The sequence below is a fragment of the Centruroides vittatus genome, unplaced genomic scaffold (genome assembly GCF_030686945.1).
Source record: "Centruroides vittatus isolate TY-2023 unplaced genomic scaffold, ASM3068694v2 contig_1162, whole genome shotgun sequence".
Taxonomy (NCBI): Eukaryota; Metazoa; Arthropoda; class Arachnida; order Scorpiones; family Buthidae; genus Centruroides; species Centruroides vittatus.
Window position 1 is genome coordinate 430,236 of NW_027120748.1, and position 22,265 is coordinate 452,500.

General features: G+C 26.2%; 1 protein-coding gene across 2 annotated transcripts in view; it reads right to left on the bottom strand.

Moving 5' to 3' along the window:
* Positions 1-7,238: 7,238 nt before the first annotated feature.
* Nulp1 (Nuclear localized protein 1) overlaps positions 7,239-22,265 on the bottom strand; it is a 39,596-nt gene continuing 24,569 nt past the window's right edge. The window contains exons 5-15 of one of the 2 annotated variants that reach the window (XM_067277374.1): positions 21,428-21,558; positions 19,555-19,654; positions 19,373-19,466; positions 19,207-19,299; positions 17,700-17,910; positions 17,509-17,627; positions 14,244-14,402; positions 14,066-14,156; positions 13,919-13,998; positions 10,543-10,612; positions 7,239-8,074 (exon numbers count right to left, since the gene is read on the bottom strand). In XM_067277374.1, coding sequence (XP_067133475.1) covers positions 7,868-8,074; positions 10,543-10,612; positions 13,919-13,998; positions 14,066-14,156; positions 14,244-14,402; positions 17,509-17,627; positions 17,700-17,910; positions 19,207-19,299; positions 19,373-19,466; positions 19,555-19,654; positions 21,428-21,558 — 1,355 coding nt within the window. In that variant the 3' untranslated portion in view covers positions 7,239-7,867. Of the gene's footprint in view, positions 8,075-10,542; positions 10,613-13,918; positions 13,999-14,065; positions 14,157-14,243; positions 14,403-17,508; positions 17,911-19,206; positions 19,300-19,372; positions 19,467-19,554; positions 19,655-21,427; positions 21,559-22,265 lie in introns of both variants that reach the window. The other variant, XM_067277364.1, reaches the window with a different exon arrangement.

Consider the following 22,265-nt stretch of genomic DNA (forward strand, 5'->3'; position numbering starts at 1 on the left):
ACAAGCCATAAAAAAGGGCATTGTAGATTATTCAAGAAATTTCAAACTATGATTCAATGTCAGATTAGTGCTCCTACAAGGTGACATTGGTTGCACTTGGGGCTAATTGTCTTTGAAAACAAGTTGTGTGGTTTTGGTCGACATATCAAACAAAACTATATAAAAATAATTTAACGGGACTGTATTGATAGCTACAATAAAGGAAACTGAAAACACTTTAATAGAGCCAGCCAATTTATTACTTAGGTTCTGAGAGAAACTACATGTATTCCATGTGCTCACTATGCTGAACTCCTACCAACTCACTGTTCTTCACTCATGTTTCCAGCTCAACTTATCATCACTTGCCAGTGTTGCCAGACTGGCAGATGAGTTCTTTACCCCATTTTTGCTTAATACCCAACAGGGACAATAGATAAATAATGTTCATTAGTTTTTTTAAAAATAGCAGAAGAGGCTAGAAATCATGAATTTTCTGTTGTTTGTTGATCATTGAATTTTGGGACCCCCTTAGGGATTACAAAAAGAGCAAACCAGATGAAAAAGGAGGTATACGCCACTGTTGGGATTTGTAGTGACAGCCTTGAGATCACCCATCCTCAACAAATTTTGATCCCATAATAGAATCACCACTATGGAGTCAAGATTTATTAGGAGTCTTATAATAGTTATAAGCCTATTTTGCTAATTTCAATATAAACATTACCAAACAGTCCAATTAAATCTAGTTTTAGATACTGTATTTTACGGACTATAAGAGACACCCTAATTTTTAAGCAATTTTTTTAAAAAATAACATTTTTACCATTTTTATTATTAGATTGCAAAGCCAGACTAAAAAAAATTCTTAGTTTATAAAATCAAACTGACCTTTAAAATCCCTGAAAATTGTCATCTGAACTTTCTTCTTCCTCTTCGTTGTCCTCTTCATATATAAGATGGTCTTCACTGCCATAGAGAGCATTACTTATGCTGCACTTCTTGAAAGATTTAACAATAATGTCTTCTCTCACTCTAGACCACGACTGTTTTATCCACTGACACACTTGTTTGATTTTAAATCAAACACTGGACATTTTTATATTAATTTCGAGTATAAGACGCACCTGAATTTTGGAGGCAATTTTTCGAAGAAAAAAGTGCATCTTATAGTCCGTAAAATATGGTATTTGGTAATCTTTACAGACTCAGTCTTAATCATACCATTATCAATGGGTAAACATTGTTTTATAATAAATTTATATATATGAAAAATTGATTAGTTAAATTATTTACACATTAAATTTTATATAGATGGTGTACAATAAATAATAATACTATAACTGCTTCTCAAAGAATTATTGTACAGCTTTGATGTTGGAGCACTTGATGCAGCAAATCCTAACACATTTATATTTTAAACTATTTTTTTATTTCTGTAAATAATTACAGAAATGAAGAAATAGTTATGCTACCTTTAATATATTTTGTAATTTATTTTATATTGGTCTTTATATTCAGTAATAAAAAAATATTGAAGGCTTTTGATGATTTACAATATGCATGAATCAAAATATATTAATGTTTCATTTATTATTTTTATAATAGTTAATTTTTTCACCATCTCATTATCAGAAGCACGAGAAAAGTTTAAATTGTGATTAAAATATTTTTTAATTTCAAAATATTCTCAAAAATCTTTTATTTTCATCTTATATACAAAAGCAGAATTATAAACTTCAAATGGGGCTTGTCTGATGAATCATTTCATTTGATTAATTCGTCAGAGATACTAATAATTCAAAACTATAATATAGTTTAAGTGTAGCTTTGAATTACCATTACTGTAAACAGGGGCAGATCTATGTAGGAACTAATAGGGCTTAAGCCCTGGACTCCCAAAAATTGAATTATGATCATAAATTTTCAATAATTTTTTATTAATGATGAGCACTTATCAATATAAGTTTGTCATTCAACACCATTTCATATATAAATATATTTCAAGTCTGATTTTGATGTTATTAAAAATGAATTTTAAACGCCAATTTAAAGATTCTTAATCTAACAAAAATAGGGCCCCAATGGTCTTCAATAAGACCAAGGCCCTGAAAAACCTAGATCCGTCCATGACTGTAAATGTATATAAAAAGTTGCTTATTCTAGTCCATTCTTAAATTACCTTAAAATTGGATTAGTTTTTTTTGTGATAGACAAATATATTTGGACTATATAACAGAACTCAATTTACCCATTAAATAAATAGGTATCAGAATCAGCCATTTACAAGGGTGAAAAACAAAGCATTGATCCAAATTACTTAATTACTTACCAAATTATGAGAATCCACACTAGATCACATTTTTCCACAATCAGTTTTCATCATTGATTGTGGAAAAATACCTTATTGCAAACCATTCAACTAATATTGAAATAAAATGGTAACAATTTTCATGCATTTTATTATTATTAATACAATGACCAAAAAAAATTTTATATAGATGGTGTACAATAAATAATAATACTGTAACTGCTTCTCAAAGAATTATTGTACAGCTTTGATGTTGGAGCACTTGATGCAGCAAATCCTAAAATAATATATCAATGATATCAATTTTAAATATGCTTATACCACATTAATGAATTAGAATTTTATGTATGAAAAAATATTGCTCATTCTAAGCAATTTTGTATAAATACTTTAATTTATATAACCATTCTTTTTTCCCACTTTTAACTCTCTGCTTGTGGACACTAAGAAGGCTTTTTCCATGTCCATCATGGGTTTGGAGCCTCATGTATCTGAGACAGACCATCCAAATTTGGTTGTGGTCCTCAAACCATCATTCTATTGATACTGTATATATTACAAGTTGATACTCTTCTACAGTAACTATGACACTTTGTTCTCTTATACGAGTATTTTCACTTATTGTTAAATCTAATCTTATAATTAATTATTTTGTAAATTGCTATGCACTAGGCTTGTGGTTTTTCAACTGGGGTGCCATGAAATATAGTAACAAGCAGTACCATAATGCTTTTTATATCTATTATTAAAAGTTATATGTCATTAAAATTACTGACATATTTAATATCTTTGTAATCATTATATTGAAAATACTGTACTGTATACAATTGAAACTACCATATTTACTCACATATAAGATGAGGTTTTTATCCATTTTTCACCGCTTCAAAAACCTAGGCCCCGTTCTATATGCGCGAGTGAAGGATTCTTTTCGTTTTTGTATAATTTTTGTAAACTGTGTATTTGCACTTTTTACCGGATTCTCACCTTCTGGTGTTTAAAAACAAAAGTATTTTATCTGGATCGTTTGAATCGTTCTTGTGTATTGTCAGGAGTAAAGATGAATAGCAATAGGAAAAGCAAAGCTTTTGAATTGAATTCAAAAATTACACAGAAGCTCGATATAAGTTTTAATTCATTCCCACATGAAAACAGATGATTATTTGAAAATCATAATTCAATAAACTCATAAATGTAATCGACTGTTAAGAATTGGCAAAAAAAGTTCTGGATTGTCCAGCTTTACATGAACAAATTATGTTGTCGATTTTACAAGATTTTTCTTTGAAGTTTAAAATGCCAGTAATCTTTGCGGGACAATGTGTGCATTTGATATTTTCTTATTAAACAAAATAAAATTAGAATTGTATTAATAAATCTAATTTTTGTTGTTTTGATCTTTAAAGTCATATCTTGTCCTATATGCGAGGTTGTCTTATATTCGAGTAAATACAGTAATTCTACACATACTTATAATATAATATATATTAAAGTACATACAGTAGCAGGAGTGCTGCAAGAAAAAATTACCAAGTTGTAGTGCCACTAATAGAAAAAGGCTGAAAAACACCGCAGTAAATCCTCAAATGTCTTAGATGTAATAAAAAAAAAATGTTCTAATAGAAAAATTTAAAACCTTTCTTTGTATTCATGCTAAAAGGTTGAGTCAATGATCAATGAGCATAAATTATTGAAATGTACATTATGTTGTTACTTTATTCATACTTATACATTATAACATTTTAACACATCCTGTATATTATGAATTGATTATTAACATATACCTGTAAAATACATTTAATTTAAACTTTTGGCAGTAGTAAATTCTCTTCCCCAATTAATCTTTTAAATCAAAGACCTGCTAAGCAATGACTATTTTTTTTTTCTAAAATTTTTTTACAAAGCACTATTATTTTCAGATTTATATATACAGTAGAGCATCGATTATCCGACTTAATTGGGGACTGGGATTGGTCGGATAACTGAAAAGTCGGATAACCGAAAAGTATGAAAAAATACATTATTAGTATAGTGTATTAGGCCTGGTTTAAATACTAGCCTCCCTTTCATGGTCAAGCCAGTGCTGCCAGCTAAAACATGCAAAAATTTAACAGAAATAATATTAAAGTAGCCAAGACATAACCAAATATTGTAGCGCCACATCACTAGCGGACATTTGAATTTGCCGACTAGAACGCGGTCAGTTAATCGGGGGTCGGATAATCGATGCTCTACTGTATTTATATTAATAATAATAAAAAGTAAGTTGAAACAATTAATTTAAAACAAACTAAGTTTAATTTGAATAAATCATCATCATATAATTAATTTTACTACTTTAAGAAATGAAAAAATTTACATATCTTGTTTGCAATATTAATTATTTTTTAAAAATTAAATTGTATATTTCAGAGATATATTAAAAAAATGTTAAAAATTTGATAAAATAAAGATAGCATGTAACTGTTCTCAAAAGTTTAAGATTATTCTGTTCAAAATGTTGAACATTACTTAAAATATTTAATAGAAAAACTAAGTTTTTTAGAAGAGAGCTACTGCTTTACAAATAAAAAATATAGGCATTTTCAAAATTTCTAATTATTGTAAAGTTTTTAATTTAATGTTTTCCGAACGTTTTAAACAAAATAAACTAAGAAGATTTAAGATTATAAATAAGTATGCATCACTATTTCCATAATACCATTCTCTTTATTTTACAATAAGAATTGTTTACTGGAAAATTTAAGTTATTATAAAAAAAATCTGAAAAGGCAAGATTTTTTTTTCAATACAGAACTACAACAACAACTATTTTTCTCTCTCGCAAGCAACTGGTAAAAATTCAAGTGTGATATAAAGACCAAATACCATCTAAAATTTTACAGAATCATTAAGACTGATATGTTTCAGTTATGCAAACTACATTTTCTACTATACAATTCAATAAAAATAATAGTTTTCATAAATATATTATTGATTTATAAATGATATAACAAAATTTAATATTTTTTTTAACAAAAAGAAATATGTACAACTACTGTTATGAAATTTTTATTTTTGAAAATATATCTCTAGGAAGGAAGAAGTTATTCTGTCTGAAATAATTTAATGAAAATACTGATGAAATCTATAAAGTAAACCTATTAAACTCCATAATTTGTGTTTATATGTGAAAATAAATGCTTTTGCTCACTTAATTTTAACTAATAGTTAAAAATAATTTAAATATATATATACAGTAGAGCATCGATTATCCGACTTAATTGGGGACTGGGGTTGGTCGGATAACTGAAAAGTTGGATAACCGAAAAGTATGAAAAAATACATTATTAGTATAGTGTATTAGGCCCGGTTTAAATACTAGCCTCCCTTTCATGGTCGAGCCAGTGCTGCCAGCTAAAACATGCAAAAATTTAACAAAAATAATATTAGAGTAGCCAAGACATAACCAAATACTGTAGCGCCACATCACTAGCGGACATTTGAATTTGCCGACTAGAACGCGGTCGGTTAACTGATAAGTCGGTTAATCGGGAGTCAGATAATTGATGCTCTACTGTATAACTTTTTTCTGTTTATGATAATGTATTCACCCAATTTCAATTTAGCTAACTATAGTTTATACAAAACTGAATTCATGTTTAAATATTTGTGTATTTTTAACTGTAAAAAATAATAATTGTTATTTTAAATTTAAAGTACAGTAGGCCCTTGATTTGAAACAACATTTAGAACTTTTATAAGTAGAAATTAATCAATGTACATTATATCATCATCTTGTTCATGCTTATGTGTTATATCAACCTTTTAATACATCCTGTACATTTTAAGTTCATTATTAATATATACTTTTAAAAATACATTCAATTTAACAGATTTTCAAGCAATATGGGACATTTCTTTTCCAATAGTTCATTAAATCAAGGACCTACTGTAATGTAACAAAACACAAATGATTATGTCAAATTTGATATTAACTAAAATTTGTTTATATCAGCTCCAATGAAAATTTTCAGAATAAAAAGTAAAAATACTTTTGTTTGTAATCAGATTTCTCCCTATCCTCATCACTTTTTAATATTTTTTATTAGAATTTCATTAATATCAGTAATTTGTGAATTTAATTATTAAAGCCAAAACAACTATTTTATCTATTTTTTAATAATTCACATGTTAACATGAATTTAGTTTAATGTTCAAAAATATTTGAATGCAATATTAAGAATTTATATAGTAAACTATTTAATTTGTTCACTAAAATAATAATTCTATTATGTAACTAAATAGATTTTGTTGCAGATGAATCCTGTGTAAAAAGTAAAGTGATTGTCATTATTCTAATTTAGTCAATAAAAATAAGAATTTATTTTAAGAAATTTATTCTTATATTCAAAATAAAAATATTTTGGTTGTTATAGCATTTATAAATCAATTTTTTCTTCTTTTTGTTTTTCTAGATATTTCATTATCTAATTCAGTATGATCTGAATAATTTTAATAATTACTAAATCATTAAGTTAATTATAACAGACAATATGAATGTGATAGGATCATGGATTACATGATTTAATATAAATTACACAGATTCAGTTTTGTTTTCATCAGCACTAAGAATTCTACATCAAATGTGAAAATAAAACTTTAAAAAAATTTTTTTTGACACGACGATCATACGATTTGTTTTGATAAATACTACTTTCTTCAAAATATATCTACAATATATAATAAATATTGCCTTTAAAAATTTCCGTTTTTAAAACACATAAAATTATTCAAATAATAAATTGGAAGTCCTTTTTTAGATATACATGTACGATACATAGCAAAATTCTTTGATTACTATATTTTTCTTATATATATAAATTCTATGAATTAAAAACAAACAAAAACAAAGTAGGATCTCCAATTTTAAAGAAAAACTATGTTTAAAACGTCTAACACACACAGAATCTTTCCAAAATTTATTCAAATGACAGTAAGATGTCTTAATGTTTCACTTTGTTTTGCCAAACCTGAGTTTCTTTAACAATTTTTACACTTTTCAGCATATGTTTATGTTTCAAATTATACAGTAACTTTTCCATAAAAATAATCATTAATACATTTTTCAATGTTAGATTACAGCAAAATAATGTCATCAAGGAACATAACTCAGAAAATAATTTGTTAATAAAAAAAATATTTTTGCATACTATTTATGAATTTCACACTTTTATCTAAGTTTTTCGTGGCACAGAACATTAGATGAATCAATTAGTAAGATTTCACTAACTACTTGCCTAAATCAAATATAAAACAGATGAAATAGGAACATTATGCTATAAAAATGAGATATTAATGTATCAAATGAGTTTTATAAATCAATTTTTGAGCTGTATTGATACAATACCTACTCTTATACACAAAATTAAATATGAGAAATAAAAATTTTTCTCAAAATAACTAATTACAATTTTAATTACAAATATTTCTTTACAATGCCCTTTACTGCGCAGTTAATATTTATAAGAACTTCTGTTGCATTACAGTTATTTACGTTGTAAACATTCCACAATACATTCTGTACTCACAACTGATTCAATCTTCATGCTCATCATCACTACTGTCTACATCACCTTCATTAGGCACATCCACTAAATGAATGTTACTAAGTAAATCTCTCATAGCATCCAATAATGAGGTGACGCTACGCCGTAAATCATTTGTATCGGAGTTCCTGTCACCACCAGCCGCACCACTTTCTCTATTAGCAGGAGCTGCATCTGCCACTGCTCCTTCTCTTGGCTAAAAATTACATAAATACATTTTTAGTCTTAAAAAAATATTTATATGTGTTTTTTTCACAATTTATTTTATTACATAAAAGTATAACTATATAGTAGTACAACAGTTTTGAAATTATTATTAAAAATGTCTGTTAAACCATTTTCAAATATTAATATTTTTCTGAACCAGAAATAAATCCAATGATGAAAATGCAAATTAAACCAAACTGATATTCAAAAATGATGAATACCATGATAAAAACATATTAAAATAAATTTCTGACCATCTTGCCAGAAATTTAAACTAGTCTTAATAAATTCTCTTCAATTTAACTGAATATTTTTGATAAGGCCAACTTAATATCTTCTGATAAAATGAGCAATTTACAAATAGTAATTTGTTCTTTCATCTGAAGGTATTATGTTGATCTTATCAAATGCATTATTGTTTTCTGTTGAGATAATTTAAAGTTAAGAAAATCACTCCAGAAAAAGGAATGTTTTTCATAATGTCTTTCAGATAAATTTTTAAACAACATATTTTATCATATCAATATCATCATCAGTTACTTCAATGAGAGATATGTGAGAAGTTTGTCAGAGTATTTTCTTTTTCAACGTGTCTAAAAACCTATTCCATTAACTAATTAATGAAATGTTCATTTTTCTTGTTTCCTATCTTATTACTAAGTTTTCTTTCTCTGTGATAATAGACACAGATCAACACATGTCTCATTGAAGTAACTGATGATGATATAAATGTGATAAAATATACTGTTTAAAAATTTATTTGAAAGACATTGTTTATCAAATTTTCGAAGTATGCGTAATATTCAATCTTGAATTTCAATATAAATCACAAAATGAAGCAATCTTGTTCTATTATTGCATAAAGTAGTCTTAATAACGTAACAAGAAAGTACACAAAATGGTGCATTGACTGAGTTTCAAAATTGCTCAATACCATAAAACTTAAAGAAATTGATATGCTGTTTCTTTAAGTTATAATATATATAACTTATTAATTAATTCACAGTTGAGAATGCAAAAGATAATATTGATTCCTGAAAAAAGACAAAAATACGAAATGAAAAAGAAGAGATAAATGAGGGCATTAAATAAACACAATTTAGACAATTTTTAAAAGAATAAATTACCACATCACTTTTTTTATTCATAATGTTTTTTAATTATGATATAGTTTAATTATAAACTTATTCATGTATCTTTTATTCAAGTAAATCTCTTCTATTTTACTCAATTACCACATTTCTGACATTTTCACTGATCTGATATAATTCTGCTTCGGTTTACACATCAAATAATTTTGTATGAAAATTTTGAATTTTCATACAAAATTAATATAGTAGAGCATCGATTATCTGAATCAATTAGGGACGGGTTGTTCGAAAAATCGATTTTTTGGATAACCGATTATGTATGAAAAAATACATTATTAATATAGTATATTAGTATATCCCAACAATAGTATATTAATATATCCCATGTTGAATTTTGAAATTTTTCTCCATTTCATGTTGCTTTGCGTTAAATTTTCATCGATGTTAAGCCTAACAAAAATTTTTATAATAATAATTGCGGCTATTGTATCGTTAAAAATTATTTCTTTATTTCATACAAACAAAATAAATATATTGAAAAATATAAAAACAAAAAACTTATACTTTAGAAGTTAATTTAGTATCAAAAACGTTCGATTCAGCACGACACAGTCCGACTGGAACGCTTTTGGTTAACCGATGTTTCGGTTGATCAGTGTTCAGATAATCGATGCTCTACTGTATCTATTTCTTTAATATTTTGACAGAAAAAAATATAAATTTCATGAACATTCTTTAAGAAATATATAAAAAAAATTTTTTAAGCAAAACAAACAAACAAACAAACAAATCAAAAACAAATCTTTTATGTCAATAAAAGTATTAAATATCACTCCATCTAGTTTTGGCTCAATTTATGTTTCATCATACATCTATGTAAAAATTCAGAAATTTGGTTTTTTCTTCTTCAAATCTCAAATCACTATCAAACCTTAAGTTTAAATTTAAACTAAGACCAATGTATTTTATGAGTTTTTACATCTCAGAATCAATTTTAAGATATTTATAAATGAATATCTTTAAATTGATTCTATGTAAAATTGTTTATCTTTACTTGAAAATTATTATAAATATGCAATAATAATATATAGATGCTGATATATTACAATTCAAATAAAAATTCTTACTTTTAAAGATGCAAAAATGGTGATATATTAATAATAAATATTAATAGAAAACATGAAAATTTTATTTTATTCAGTTTAAAACATACTATAAAGGAAAAAAATAAGCAAATAAAAAAAAATGTAGTAAAATAATACATATTTTAACCAGGTTGATTATATTTAAATCTTTAGCAGTTTTTCTATTTTCATTCTAGCATGTCATACAAAAGTTTTAATATCTAAAAATATGCACTACTTACAAGATTAAAGTTTGGAAGCAATGAACGGAAGAACATGCTCAATACTCCTTGATCATCAGCCATGCTTGACCTAAAAATATATTAATGCAAAGATTGAATTTAATCCATTTTAAAGCAATGCATACAAAATAAGAATATTTTACAAATAGCAATGAAATAAAAAATGAAACAGAAATTTAATATACAGAATATTAAAAAAAAAAATATCTACCGAAAAATGTTCAGTAAAACATAATTTTGAATTTTTGATTTATCAATTATAATAATTATTATAATTGATAAATCAAAAATTCAATTTTAATTATTTTTTTAATCATATTAATGTAAAATAAATTTCTCCACAACCTCAAAACAGCCTTTGATAACTTATTGACTCTGGTGACTATTGACCAGGTTGGAATGTAGCTAACTTATTAATTATTAACTATAATAATGGTAAAAACTAAGTATATCAAAGAATTTGTAAGATGCTGTATCAGAGTGTCTATCAATTGACAAAACTGAAATTTAAATATTTATTACAAAATTTTGAGTATCATTGGATCTGATTCCAAATCCTTAAAGTAAAACTTTATGCTTAAACTTTTTGGGTGTTAGCAACATATTACAATATTTTAATCTAAATAATTGGTATTTTGCTATTAAGCTTTAAAATTATGCCCATTTAAAAGTGAATTCTAATTTTTAAAATAAATATTTGAAAATAAAAACTATGCTGCAGGATGTAATTCATTATTAAACCTTATAACATTAAGGATAAAGAGTTTATAGCACCATGCATTTATCAGAACAAAAACATTAATAATATTAGCCATTTTATAATTTTAAATACAGAAACATCGAAGAAACAATCAAATCCAGCAAACAAAAAATTTCTTTCCATTATTTACACTTAATTGCTAAAACACATTGCATATTCTGAATACACATTATATTTCAGCAATTAAGAATATTCTGTTGTCACAGCAACATTAGAAATAGATACAAATTTAAATAATTTCAAATATAAAATTTAAATACACAATTTTCAGAAGTTTTAGGAAAGTTTGGAAGAAGAGATCAAATACAGACATTTTCATCTAAAATCTATATATTAAATTTTAAATTTATATTTTTACAAGAAATTATTAATTTTTTTGACATCATCATCAGTTTTAATTTGAATGGTCTTATTTTGCTCAATTTCACTGAAATGAGATACAGTTGAACCTATCTCAAACATGTTTATCTTGAAAATGTGAGAACTTGGAGTTTGAGAATGGACTTTTCAATATTTTTAAATGTTATTATTTGATTAACATTTTTAATTATTATTTTAAGTCAAAAAAAGATACAAAATTTATCTATTGTTATTACCTTTGCACTTCCTCTGATTCACACAGAGAAGTGACATTTACCCATCGAAAATGATAGTAAACAATTGGATATTGGCTCACAAATGTCTGATTTTCCTTAGTAACAGAACCAGGGCAAGAATTTGTGGGCATTCTCATTGGTCCATCCATTTTGTATATAAGGTGATTCTTCACTTTCAATAAATGCATTTAGTCATGTACAACCATACCTTTAGCCATGGGCTATAGTTACCCTCTGACATTTGATAAAGTTCCAACTTATATTTTTGGTGCTCTCACTGAGTACTGAATTATAAGTTTACGAAAATTCCACTCTCTGTGTATGAAGTGTTGAAGGTTCTCAAAGCATGTCAATATTATGTACCAAGTAATGATTAAATATTATTTGTAAGCTTTGCAATGACTTTTGTAACTCGTTAGTTACTTTCTCCTTGTAGATAATATTTTAATCATTAGTCATTTTATTTATCAAGTATTAATCTAATCGATTATTGTTATAATTATTATCATTTCTTGTATACATTTTATTATATAGTTGTTTAAATAAATATATGTAATTATTATTTTTTTTTAATGATATTGTCGCGTAGACGAACAACAATTAGTCGTTAGGAATACAAATGAATGTTTATTCACTTAGAGAATGTACAACCACTGCAGGTTGCAGTGCCAGATGAAAAACGCTGTTCAACCTGAAAGCTCGTGATTATATCCTGTGAGGATGGGAGGTTCCCATATGTAAATGATAATGGATTTACATTTGTTCTCAGACCAGGAGAACATATACCCAAAAAAGAATCACATCAAGGAGGCTCGAACAGGAAACCTCCCGTTTGATAGGCGACGACGCTGACCACTGGACTACGAATGACACAGTGGGAGAAATGAGCCATGGCAATATCAATTTGCCAAACTCCATCATCTTCTCCACATAAAGCAAACACCCTCCTACTTACTTACTTTAGGCTACTCGTATAAAACTAACTAATTAAATTTATATGCAATTTGGGAAGTGTACAATAATCCTAACTGGTGTCAAGACCCTAATGTTCTAGGCAGAGATTTTACTGATCTTCCCATCTCTTCTAAATTTTATCCATCCTGATAAGTGAGCGAGGATCTTATCAACCCCCGATCTCACAAAAACCTTTATCTTGAAATTTATTTTCCCCTAAATTTTCAACTTAAATTCAATATATTTTCCATGTTTATCTCAAATAATTTTTCCCAAAACCTCTATATCTCAAATTATGGACTGAAGTGTCAATTACAAATTCAAAGCTCAGTGACTTCATTTTGATAGCATATATTATAGTTGAGAAACATCTCTTGCAATACTGTATATAATTGTAATTAATACTGCTTTTCTATGATTAGTATGCATTTGGCTTGCATCCTATTGATTGAAAAAAATTAGACATCAGAAACTATTGACAAACTATTTCTGTTAAGGTATATCAAAATATTTTATTCATACCTAGTACAGATATGTGTTGTATTTGCTATGGTATTAATAAAATACAATAGCAAGTACAGTACAGTGTATACCTCCAATTAAATCTATTACTGCTTACTATGTAAGAACCTCTATATCTTGAAACCTATCTATCTAGAATTTTTTCTTGCTCCCATGAGATTTAAAATAGACAGATTTAACTGTGTCTAGATTTTCAGATATATTGTCTCCTGAAAACAAGTATTTATCTATCTTATAATTTTTGCTTTTTGGTTTTAATATTGAACAAATAAAATTATTAAATTTAAATTTTATTTTATTTAAAATTTATAAACCTATCTTAAATAACAATAAAAGTAAAGTCTCAAAAGTTATTATTAAAATAAAAAAGTAAAATTAATTTTATTCTGTTTTACTACTTTATGACATATGACATTTATAAAGCTTTGTCTTATTATATATCTCATTATTAGAAACATTCTGTAAAATTTTAATCCAAATTTTAACTGCAGATCTAAATGAATATAATCTTTTTAAAATTGTATAGCATGATTTTTAAATTTACCTGGGAGATCTTGAATAAGAAGAAATAGCATCAGTTGGGGGCAATGGATCAAATCCAAATATAGGCGTATGTGTCAAATCCTAATTCATAAAAATTTATTAGAATCTTTAATTTCTTAGGATTTCTTAACACACTAATTCAACTAACCTGTGGTAATGTTACTGATGCTTCTTTTATGTTAGATAAAATTATGTGCCGAACAACATTGCGAGGCGTTGATTTATAACGTATTTTACGCCTGAAAAAAATTTTAAAAAGAAATTAACTTTAGGTGTGTATATATATATTTAAAAGGAAATTTTTTTTATTTTAATAAAGAAAATACTTTTCTTCACAATCAGCTACATATGGATCTTTATCTTCAACCCTTTGTAATACTTCTTGAACATTATTCTCTAACCAGGACATAATTTCTTGATCTTTCCATATTAAATAGCATCGTCCAATATATAAAGCTATTAATTGAGATAGAGCAGCTGACTGGCTATAAAAAAAATTCCAAAACATAAGTTTATATAAAAATTCTATGATAAAAACAATTTATTATTACAAAATATATTTATGTTAAAAAAAAAAGGAAAACTTTGTGCTAGTTAATTTTGATGTAACAATTTATAAAAATATTATATAATTTTTATTTCACAATTTATTTATTTAACTCTATAAATAATAACTTTTGCTACAAAATATATTTCAATAACAAATCAATGTGAAATTAGTACCTTATTATATATATATTAGCAGACATGTCTTAGTACTATCTTGGGTAAAATGTAACAACAATTAAATTGAAAACATTTTAAGGATTAAATAATTTTAGCCCACCATTGCCATGTTTATCATGACACTCTGATGGTACAGAATAATGTAATTTTCATTGGTCAGGTAAACAGGAATTGATGATTTTCAACAGAAAATTGCTATTGATTTCTGCCTATATGAGAGGATTAATTCAAGACATCCAAATTTATCTAATTCAAACGTTAACATACCATTTACAGGTGAATATGGAATGGTGATTGGCCAACCTGTCAAATTTTGTTGAAAAATGGACAAAATATTTAAACTTGGCACCCCCTAAAAATATATTTTGTGCTCATTGGTAACTTTCTATTAAGTAATTTTCCTATATGAATGCCACCATCCTGCTGGTCAGATAGCCTGTTATAAGTGGAAGGATTGAAGTTAATTCAACCAGAAGTGTCATTGACCTCCTTCCTGAAAAGTTTCATTGCATTTGCTCAACTAACTTTCTTCTTTATATATTAGATATTCAAAGCTAAAAGTAGACTGTACTTTTAATAGTTGCTGCCTTAATCTATTTGATAAAAATATGAATCATAAATTTTTAACAATTCAATTACAAAAATAAATACAGTATATTAAAGCAATTTAATAGTACAGATAAAAAAAATTAACACTACAAGTAATCTGACTTAACATTTGTAGAATCTCTACAGATAACTTAGTTAAATACTCAAACTAATGGGTCTGAAGTTTGAATTAATATAAGAACAGAGTTTCAGTATATAAATGTGTTAATATTGAATTAGATAAATGTTTAATCAAGATGACTTAGCAAACATTTCAAAATTGTATCAATAAAATGATGGTAGTAATTTAATCATAAAAAACATTAAAGACTGAAATAATTAATAATGAACAATTGATAACATAAGCTCATATAAACAACTGCTTTGTCATCTAAATGAAATTCTTTTATTGGTGGAAGATGCACTGGAAAATTTTAAAATGACATAGCATCACAAAAGGGATGAGCTAATTTTATAAGTCAAAGAATGATACCGTATCAAGTATATATATATAAAAAAATTTATTTTCTCTGTGTGAACCACAAAAGTGGATTAAAAACTATGTAGAAACGTAGACATGGATAAGACAATAATGTAAGTATGAAGTAAAATAATAACACTTTAATACAACCATTTATTGAATGATCATTGAAAATATGCTTATTTTCATCTATAAAAATTATTAATGCTGTTTCTATATTACTTTCAATCTAAACTCATTGTCATTTTTATAATTTTTAATAAAAGTTTCTTTAAAATAATTACAGTGAAGCACTGTTTATATATTTTTATCATTTATATGTAGTTTTACATTAATCCCAAAACATTCCTATTCTTTTTGATGGTAAAATATTTTATTAATGCATCTAAATTCATTTTGGAATTTCATTTATATACCACTTTCTTTCTGATGAAAATAATAGATGTTACAATATTCTTTCAGAAAATTTACTCAAAATTTCTAAAACATACTTTATCTTTACATTCTTGAAACTAAATGGTATAAAACTGAGTTATTGCCTTTCAGAAAGCCGGTTCTGGTAGGTGTGCAATGAGTGCATGCATGCAAGAGGGAGGTAGATGAATTTTATTTTTTAAAGTGAGCTAAATTTAATTTATTATTTTAATATAGTGGTCGATGATGAAACAGATTGATGTTTGCAAGATGACTGATGATATAGTTGTGCAGTTTATCGATACAAATAACCAAGCTTTATTTATGTTAGCGTCTTATGATTAAGTTTAAAGTTACACTTATGTAACTTATATTATTAAATGCAACCATTCACAATAAGTATAAAGTTTTATGTTGATGTTTAATTTTCATTGTAAATGGGCCTTTATTCCCATACCATTAATTTTAAGTTGATACTCACAGCATTATTTTAATTGTTGATGAAACTGAAAAGAAATTTAAATAAAAAAAAAGACGTGCAAAGATGTTATTAATTTAAATATTCAAATCTAAATTAATTTTTATATACACATACATATATATTGTGTTTATATACTAAATAAGAAAAATTTCTTTAAATTAATTTCATTATAATTTGCAAATTCTACTTTATGGCAGTGCTAAAATATAACTTTGAACAAAGGTGCCTGATATCTATGGGGCAGCTTGATTTTAATAATATTAAAATAAAAATATATCAAATATTTTTATAGATTTTCTTTTATCCCTGTCAACTATATGAAACTGTTGTAAAACATACCAGCAGACTCATGGGTTGGGTTAAGTTATGGATTTATTCATGATCAGCATTAGAAGGGGCAGCCAAATATCTGTAGCATATAGGTAGCTGACATTTGAAAACTGGCCCTTGAAAGAAGTAACATGGGGGGAAAAACAGTCTTAATTGATCTAGACTTGCCTATGTAGTATAATATTTCCTTCTGTCTTTCATAGAAGAGGCCAGCAAAGTATTTGGAGAACAGAAAATACATTTGTTTCTTAACCAAAAATGTTTGTGTACAAATCTTTTTACATTTATCTATTTAAAAACTTTTACATGCAAACATATTCTCAATATTTCCTAATGATGATACTTGGATTAAGCTGAAAAAACATCTGAGGATCTGCCATTCATTAAACTGATTGAATTAATACATTTCACTATTATTTTAACTGAATATCATTGTAAATGAAATTTTTGACTTTGACTATCATAACATCAAATTAATGAATAAATAAACAAATTGATATTCCAAATTATATTTAACATCTATCTATAAAATATATACAATAAGAGATTAATAAATTTAAAAATTACATACTTTGTTTGAGATTTTGAGCCAAAAAATGGATGACTGGAAACATAAGGATCTGGCTGAATGCCACATTTATCCAATAATGGCATTAATAAGCCAGGAAACATAATTAAAGAATTCTGAAGCTGTGAAAAGTAATAATAAGTATTAAAATTAAATTTAGAGTAAATGTATCTAACATTATGCTTATTCATTACCATTGTGTTTGCCTGTTCACAGAGTTTGTCTTGTGATGATTGTAAAAATATTGCTAATGGAACAGAAAATGCAAAATTTGGAAGCTGAGAAAGATTTCTTTCAGCTTCCCATTCGTGATACATGCGAATTAAAAAGTCATAGTGTGCAGATCTTAAGGCATAATAATCTATCATCAAAATTACACAAAGTGGATCTTCCATTGGGTCTAGTCTGAAAAAATAAGTATAAAAATATATTTTTAAATTACACATGATAAAATTCATAATTAAATGTTAGAAAATGAAAAAAACTATTCATTTGAAATAAAATATAATAAAATTTCCATTTAACTGAAATTAATTTATATATTAATAATCAAATAAAAAATAAAAAATTAAAATTATAAAATTTCTCATTTGTTTTTTGTTTTAAAAATCAAATATTATAAAGATTATAAAATCATGCCCATTTTTCATTTGTATTTACTCACATCTATTAAAATATATAATGCAAAATAACAAAATATTAAAATTAAATTATTACATTATTATAAAATTATTTTATAATAATACTTTAAATTTAATTTGAGTAGTAACTTTTAAAATATTACATAAATAATTAATTCTATTCTTTAATAAACCGAATTCACCACTCTTAATTTAAAAATTCTCTGTTTCTTATGGAATGTTAAATTCAACAGAAAAAGTGTTTAAAGTTTAAAAAAGATATTCAAATTAGATCAGGTATATTCATCAGTTATAATTTTCAATTTCAGTAAATTTTAAAATATACATAAAATGTGAATCAAACAATAAAAAACAAATGTTCCTTTCATTTTAATATTAATTGCACAACTTCCTATACTATGTTTGGAGTATAGAAGCTCAGATACACTAATATATATACATTTATCACATGATGCAAGGTCACATCTCAAAGTAGAGATTTTTCTTGGATCTACATTCACCCAGTTCTAAGACCCAGTCAAATTTTGTCTACATCTTCAAAGCATCCTGAGAGCAAAAAATAAAAATATCTGTTCTATCCAAACTTAAAAGACTACTCCCTTTGACCAATATATGATGACATTAGGCTCAGTAAAGGAAAGAACATAATAAGGCCAGAATTATATCCTAGAAAATTATACTTTGCATTTGATGGATTATATTGGAATATATTGTAAACTGCTCAAATCCAGTAATACCTTTAATGCAGATAAATATTGCACTCAGATATTTAAAAAAAAACATTAAATAGAAATGTCCAACATTTACAAATAAGCTACAAAAATATGATGACCATTAAATGCATCTAAAATTTTATCTCAAAGCTTCCAATTTCTTCAAAGAAGAAACCAATAAATTAGTTTGGAGGTAAAAAAGTAAACAAAATGGTCATTATATATGCTGACTGACTGAAATAAAGCTTCAGATAATATAATTTAATGTTTATTTTTATTTCAAAAAAATCCTTCAAGTCCTTCAGGCAATCTAATAGTTTTCTATAAATTAAAATTTATACACATACCCTAATATAACTTTACAAAATTCTAGTGCAGTCTTGTTGCAACCTCTTTGCCCAACAAAAGAAAGATGTTTGAAAAGAGCAATATAAAATGACCTATAAATAAAGTAATATAAAATATAAAAAAGTAATAATTTTTTAAAAATTATTTTATTTCCAGAATTATAACCTGTTTTCTGCTCTTCTATAATCAAGTCGACAATTTCCTTGACTGACATTGAACAGAGGATGAAAACAGCATTCAAAACAATATAAAGCTCTCTCTTTAAATACACAAATATTGAAATAAAATAATTATATTATAATTACTTTAATAATAAATTAATAAACAATATGATTAAGAAAGTTTACCAGTTAATTCAGCTGCCATTTGAAAATCCTCTCCCATTTTACAAATATCACTAAACTGAATAAGGGCATCAATATGATAAGGATGCATATTTAGTAAGGCCTAGAATAAAATATATATATATTAAATATATATAATTTAAATGACTTTACTTCTTATTTAGTCCAGTTAACACATTTATTTAATATAATAATTATCAAAATGACAGATTATCTTTCTAGTAGTATAAGAAAATCAACTGATCTATTATCATCATTAATTCCAGCATTGTTTGTATATCAAGGTAAATATTAATTTCCTAACTAACAATTTTGTAATAATTTTCTACTTTAAAAAAATCTTGTATCCATGCAACTTTTTTATTTTCTCATTTTCCTCTAATCCTTTTTGCTCTCTTTCTTGTATTAAACATTTTTTAAATGTAATTGTGATTTAATTTATTAAAAGAAATTGCTATAAACTCTAATAGACAGAATTTTTATTGCCAGATATTTAATTTAATATTCACTTTTTAATTATTCTATCAATCTTAATTCCTTTTTTCAAATTGATGAGAGCCATAATATAAATAAAATCAGCTTAACTGTTTTCTCATTTTCTTGTTATCTTGAGATGTTAAAAGTTTATTGGTGAATACTTTTGATAAGGGCCTACCAGTGGCCAAACACTTCTATTTCCTGAACACTGGGAGTTTGATCATGGGTTTGAACCTTACCAGGACAGGCTGGCCATATACTTTTCTGCGTTTTCTCTATCTGTAATATCTGAATAGGAGCCAGTTACCCTTAAAAAGACCTTTTGGAAGGCATCATCCTAGGCAGATCGCCCAAGTGTTGCATTGCCATAACTTAACAAAAACAAACAAACAAACCTTTTCATAAGTTCAAATTATTATAATCAGACACAAAATAATAAATACACTCATTAGAAACTATGTATTCATATAAAAACATAATTTATAAAACTAGAAGAGTGTAATGAACATGGATACATGGTGGAGTATAACCAATTATGATTTATCAGTTCAGTAGCACAAATACATTTGCAGTTAAATTATGATGGTAATTGTTGTTGTCAAGTGCATTAAACATAATTTATTAATGGAAGAGCAAACAAGCTCTACTTGTTACTGCCTGATATTTTTTATCCATTCATTAATGAAGTGAATAAAGATGAAATAACAAGAAATGGTTTCAGCATGATAACACACTATTGCTATACAGTGTCATTCCTTTATGATTTATAGAAATTATTTAATCTCAAAAATATTCAAACTTGTTTGGATGTTGTGAAAGTTACTTTCAACATTTGTTATAAAAACTAATGTAATGTAAAATCAAAGCTACCTGTTAGAAACTATTTGTAATAATGACAAATTACTTTTCTCTGGAATGGGTGTGTAGATTTTCTGAACATTATGTATGCACAATCTTCAGAAAGCCTCTACACAGCACCACATATGAAACATTATTCCAATTTATAATCCATAATATAAAAATAGTTCCTTTTTTACACATATTCTAAATGTGAGTTATAAAAATTCAATAAATTATGCTATTTACATGTTCACTGAACTTTTTTTTGTTTCAATCAAATTCAGCACACACAGTTGTAGGTGTTGGACAACCATTTAGGGAAACTCTGAATTGCATAAAGTTCTACAAAAACACAATCTTTAAGTAAGAGGGGGCTTTACATCTTTAAATATTAAATGGAAAATAATCAGATAATTCATACATATGAACAACCAACCATCAACCAAATTAATTGGGCAGATTATCCACTGATTACTAATACATTGGGTTCTTGGAATGTTTATATATACACACACACACGGTTATAAATTATATCAAAGTATTCTCAAATTATATTTACCACAATATTATCTGGATTGAAGCTTTCCACTGCATCAAGGAATTGATGTTGCACTGACTGATACTGTTTGCTGTGTTCAAATGTAAAGAAATATGTATCTCCTTTTGTTTCCAACAAATTCATTGATATACCTAAAAGAGATTTTTAGTCAATTAAATCATTATAGTTATAATAATAATAATAATAATACTTAAATGTTTATTAAAAATTCTAATTAATACAAATAGCAGCAAATTTAATAATCATATAATTTAAAATATTACTAGTATTTTCTAGGAAAAGGAAACTAAACTCTGTAATGTAGATTTTTCTGATTTGGCTTGAGACAAAAATACAAATATGGTGCTAAGCTTCTAACATTCTCTCTAAATCAGTTTAAAACCTGCAGGTATGGAGGAAATGTGCATGTTCATTGTCATAGCTGACAAAAATATCAAAACAGATTTAAAACACCCATAAGTGCAGTCAAAGCCTACTCATTCCAGCGGTCAGTTAAAACACATCTAACTGCAGGAAATTAATATTTGAAAACATTCATGTTATGCATGCACGTTTTCAAAAGTTAATTTCCCAACATCGTGCATATTAAATGCCCATGGTAAAGATCAAAATAAAAGTTGTCTTAAAGATCAACATAAATTAACAGTAATCGTAAACTCAATTAGGATGTTCCATGTGACAAACTTACAACTGTCAACCCACCCATAGAGTTTACTTGGGAAAAATCTGAAATTGAATATATCAGACCAGTGGCGTAGCATGGGTGTCAGCCGCCTGGGGCGGAGGAAAATTTCGCAGTCCCCTTATATAAGTATTATTATTATTTATTGTGAAATTC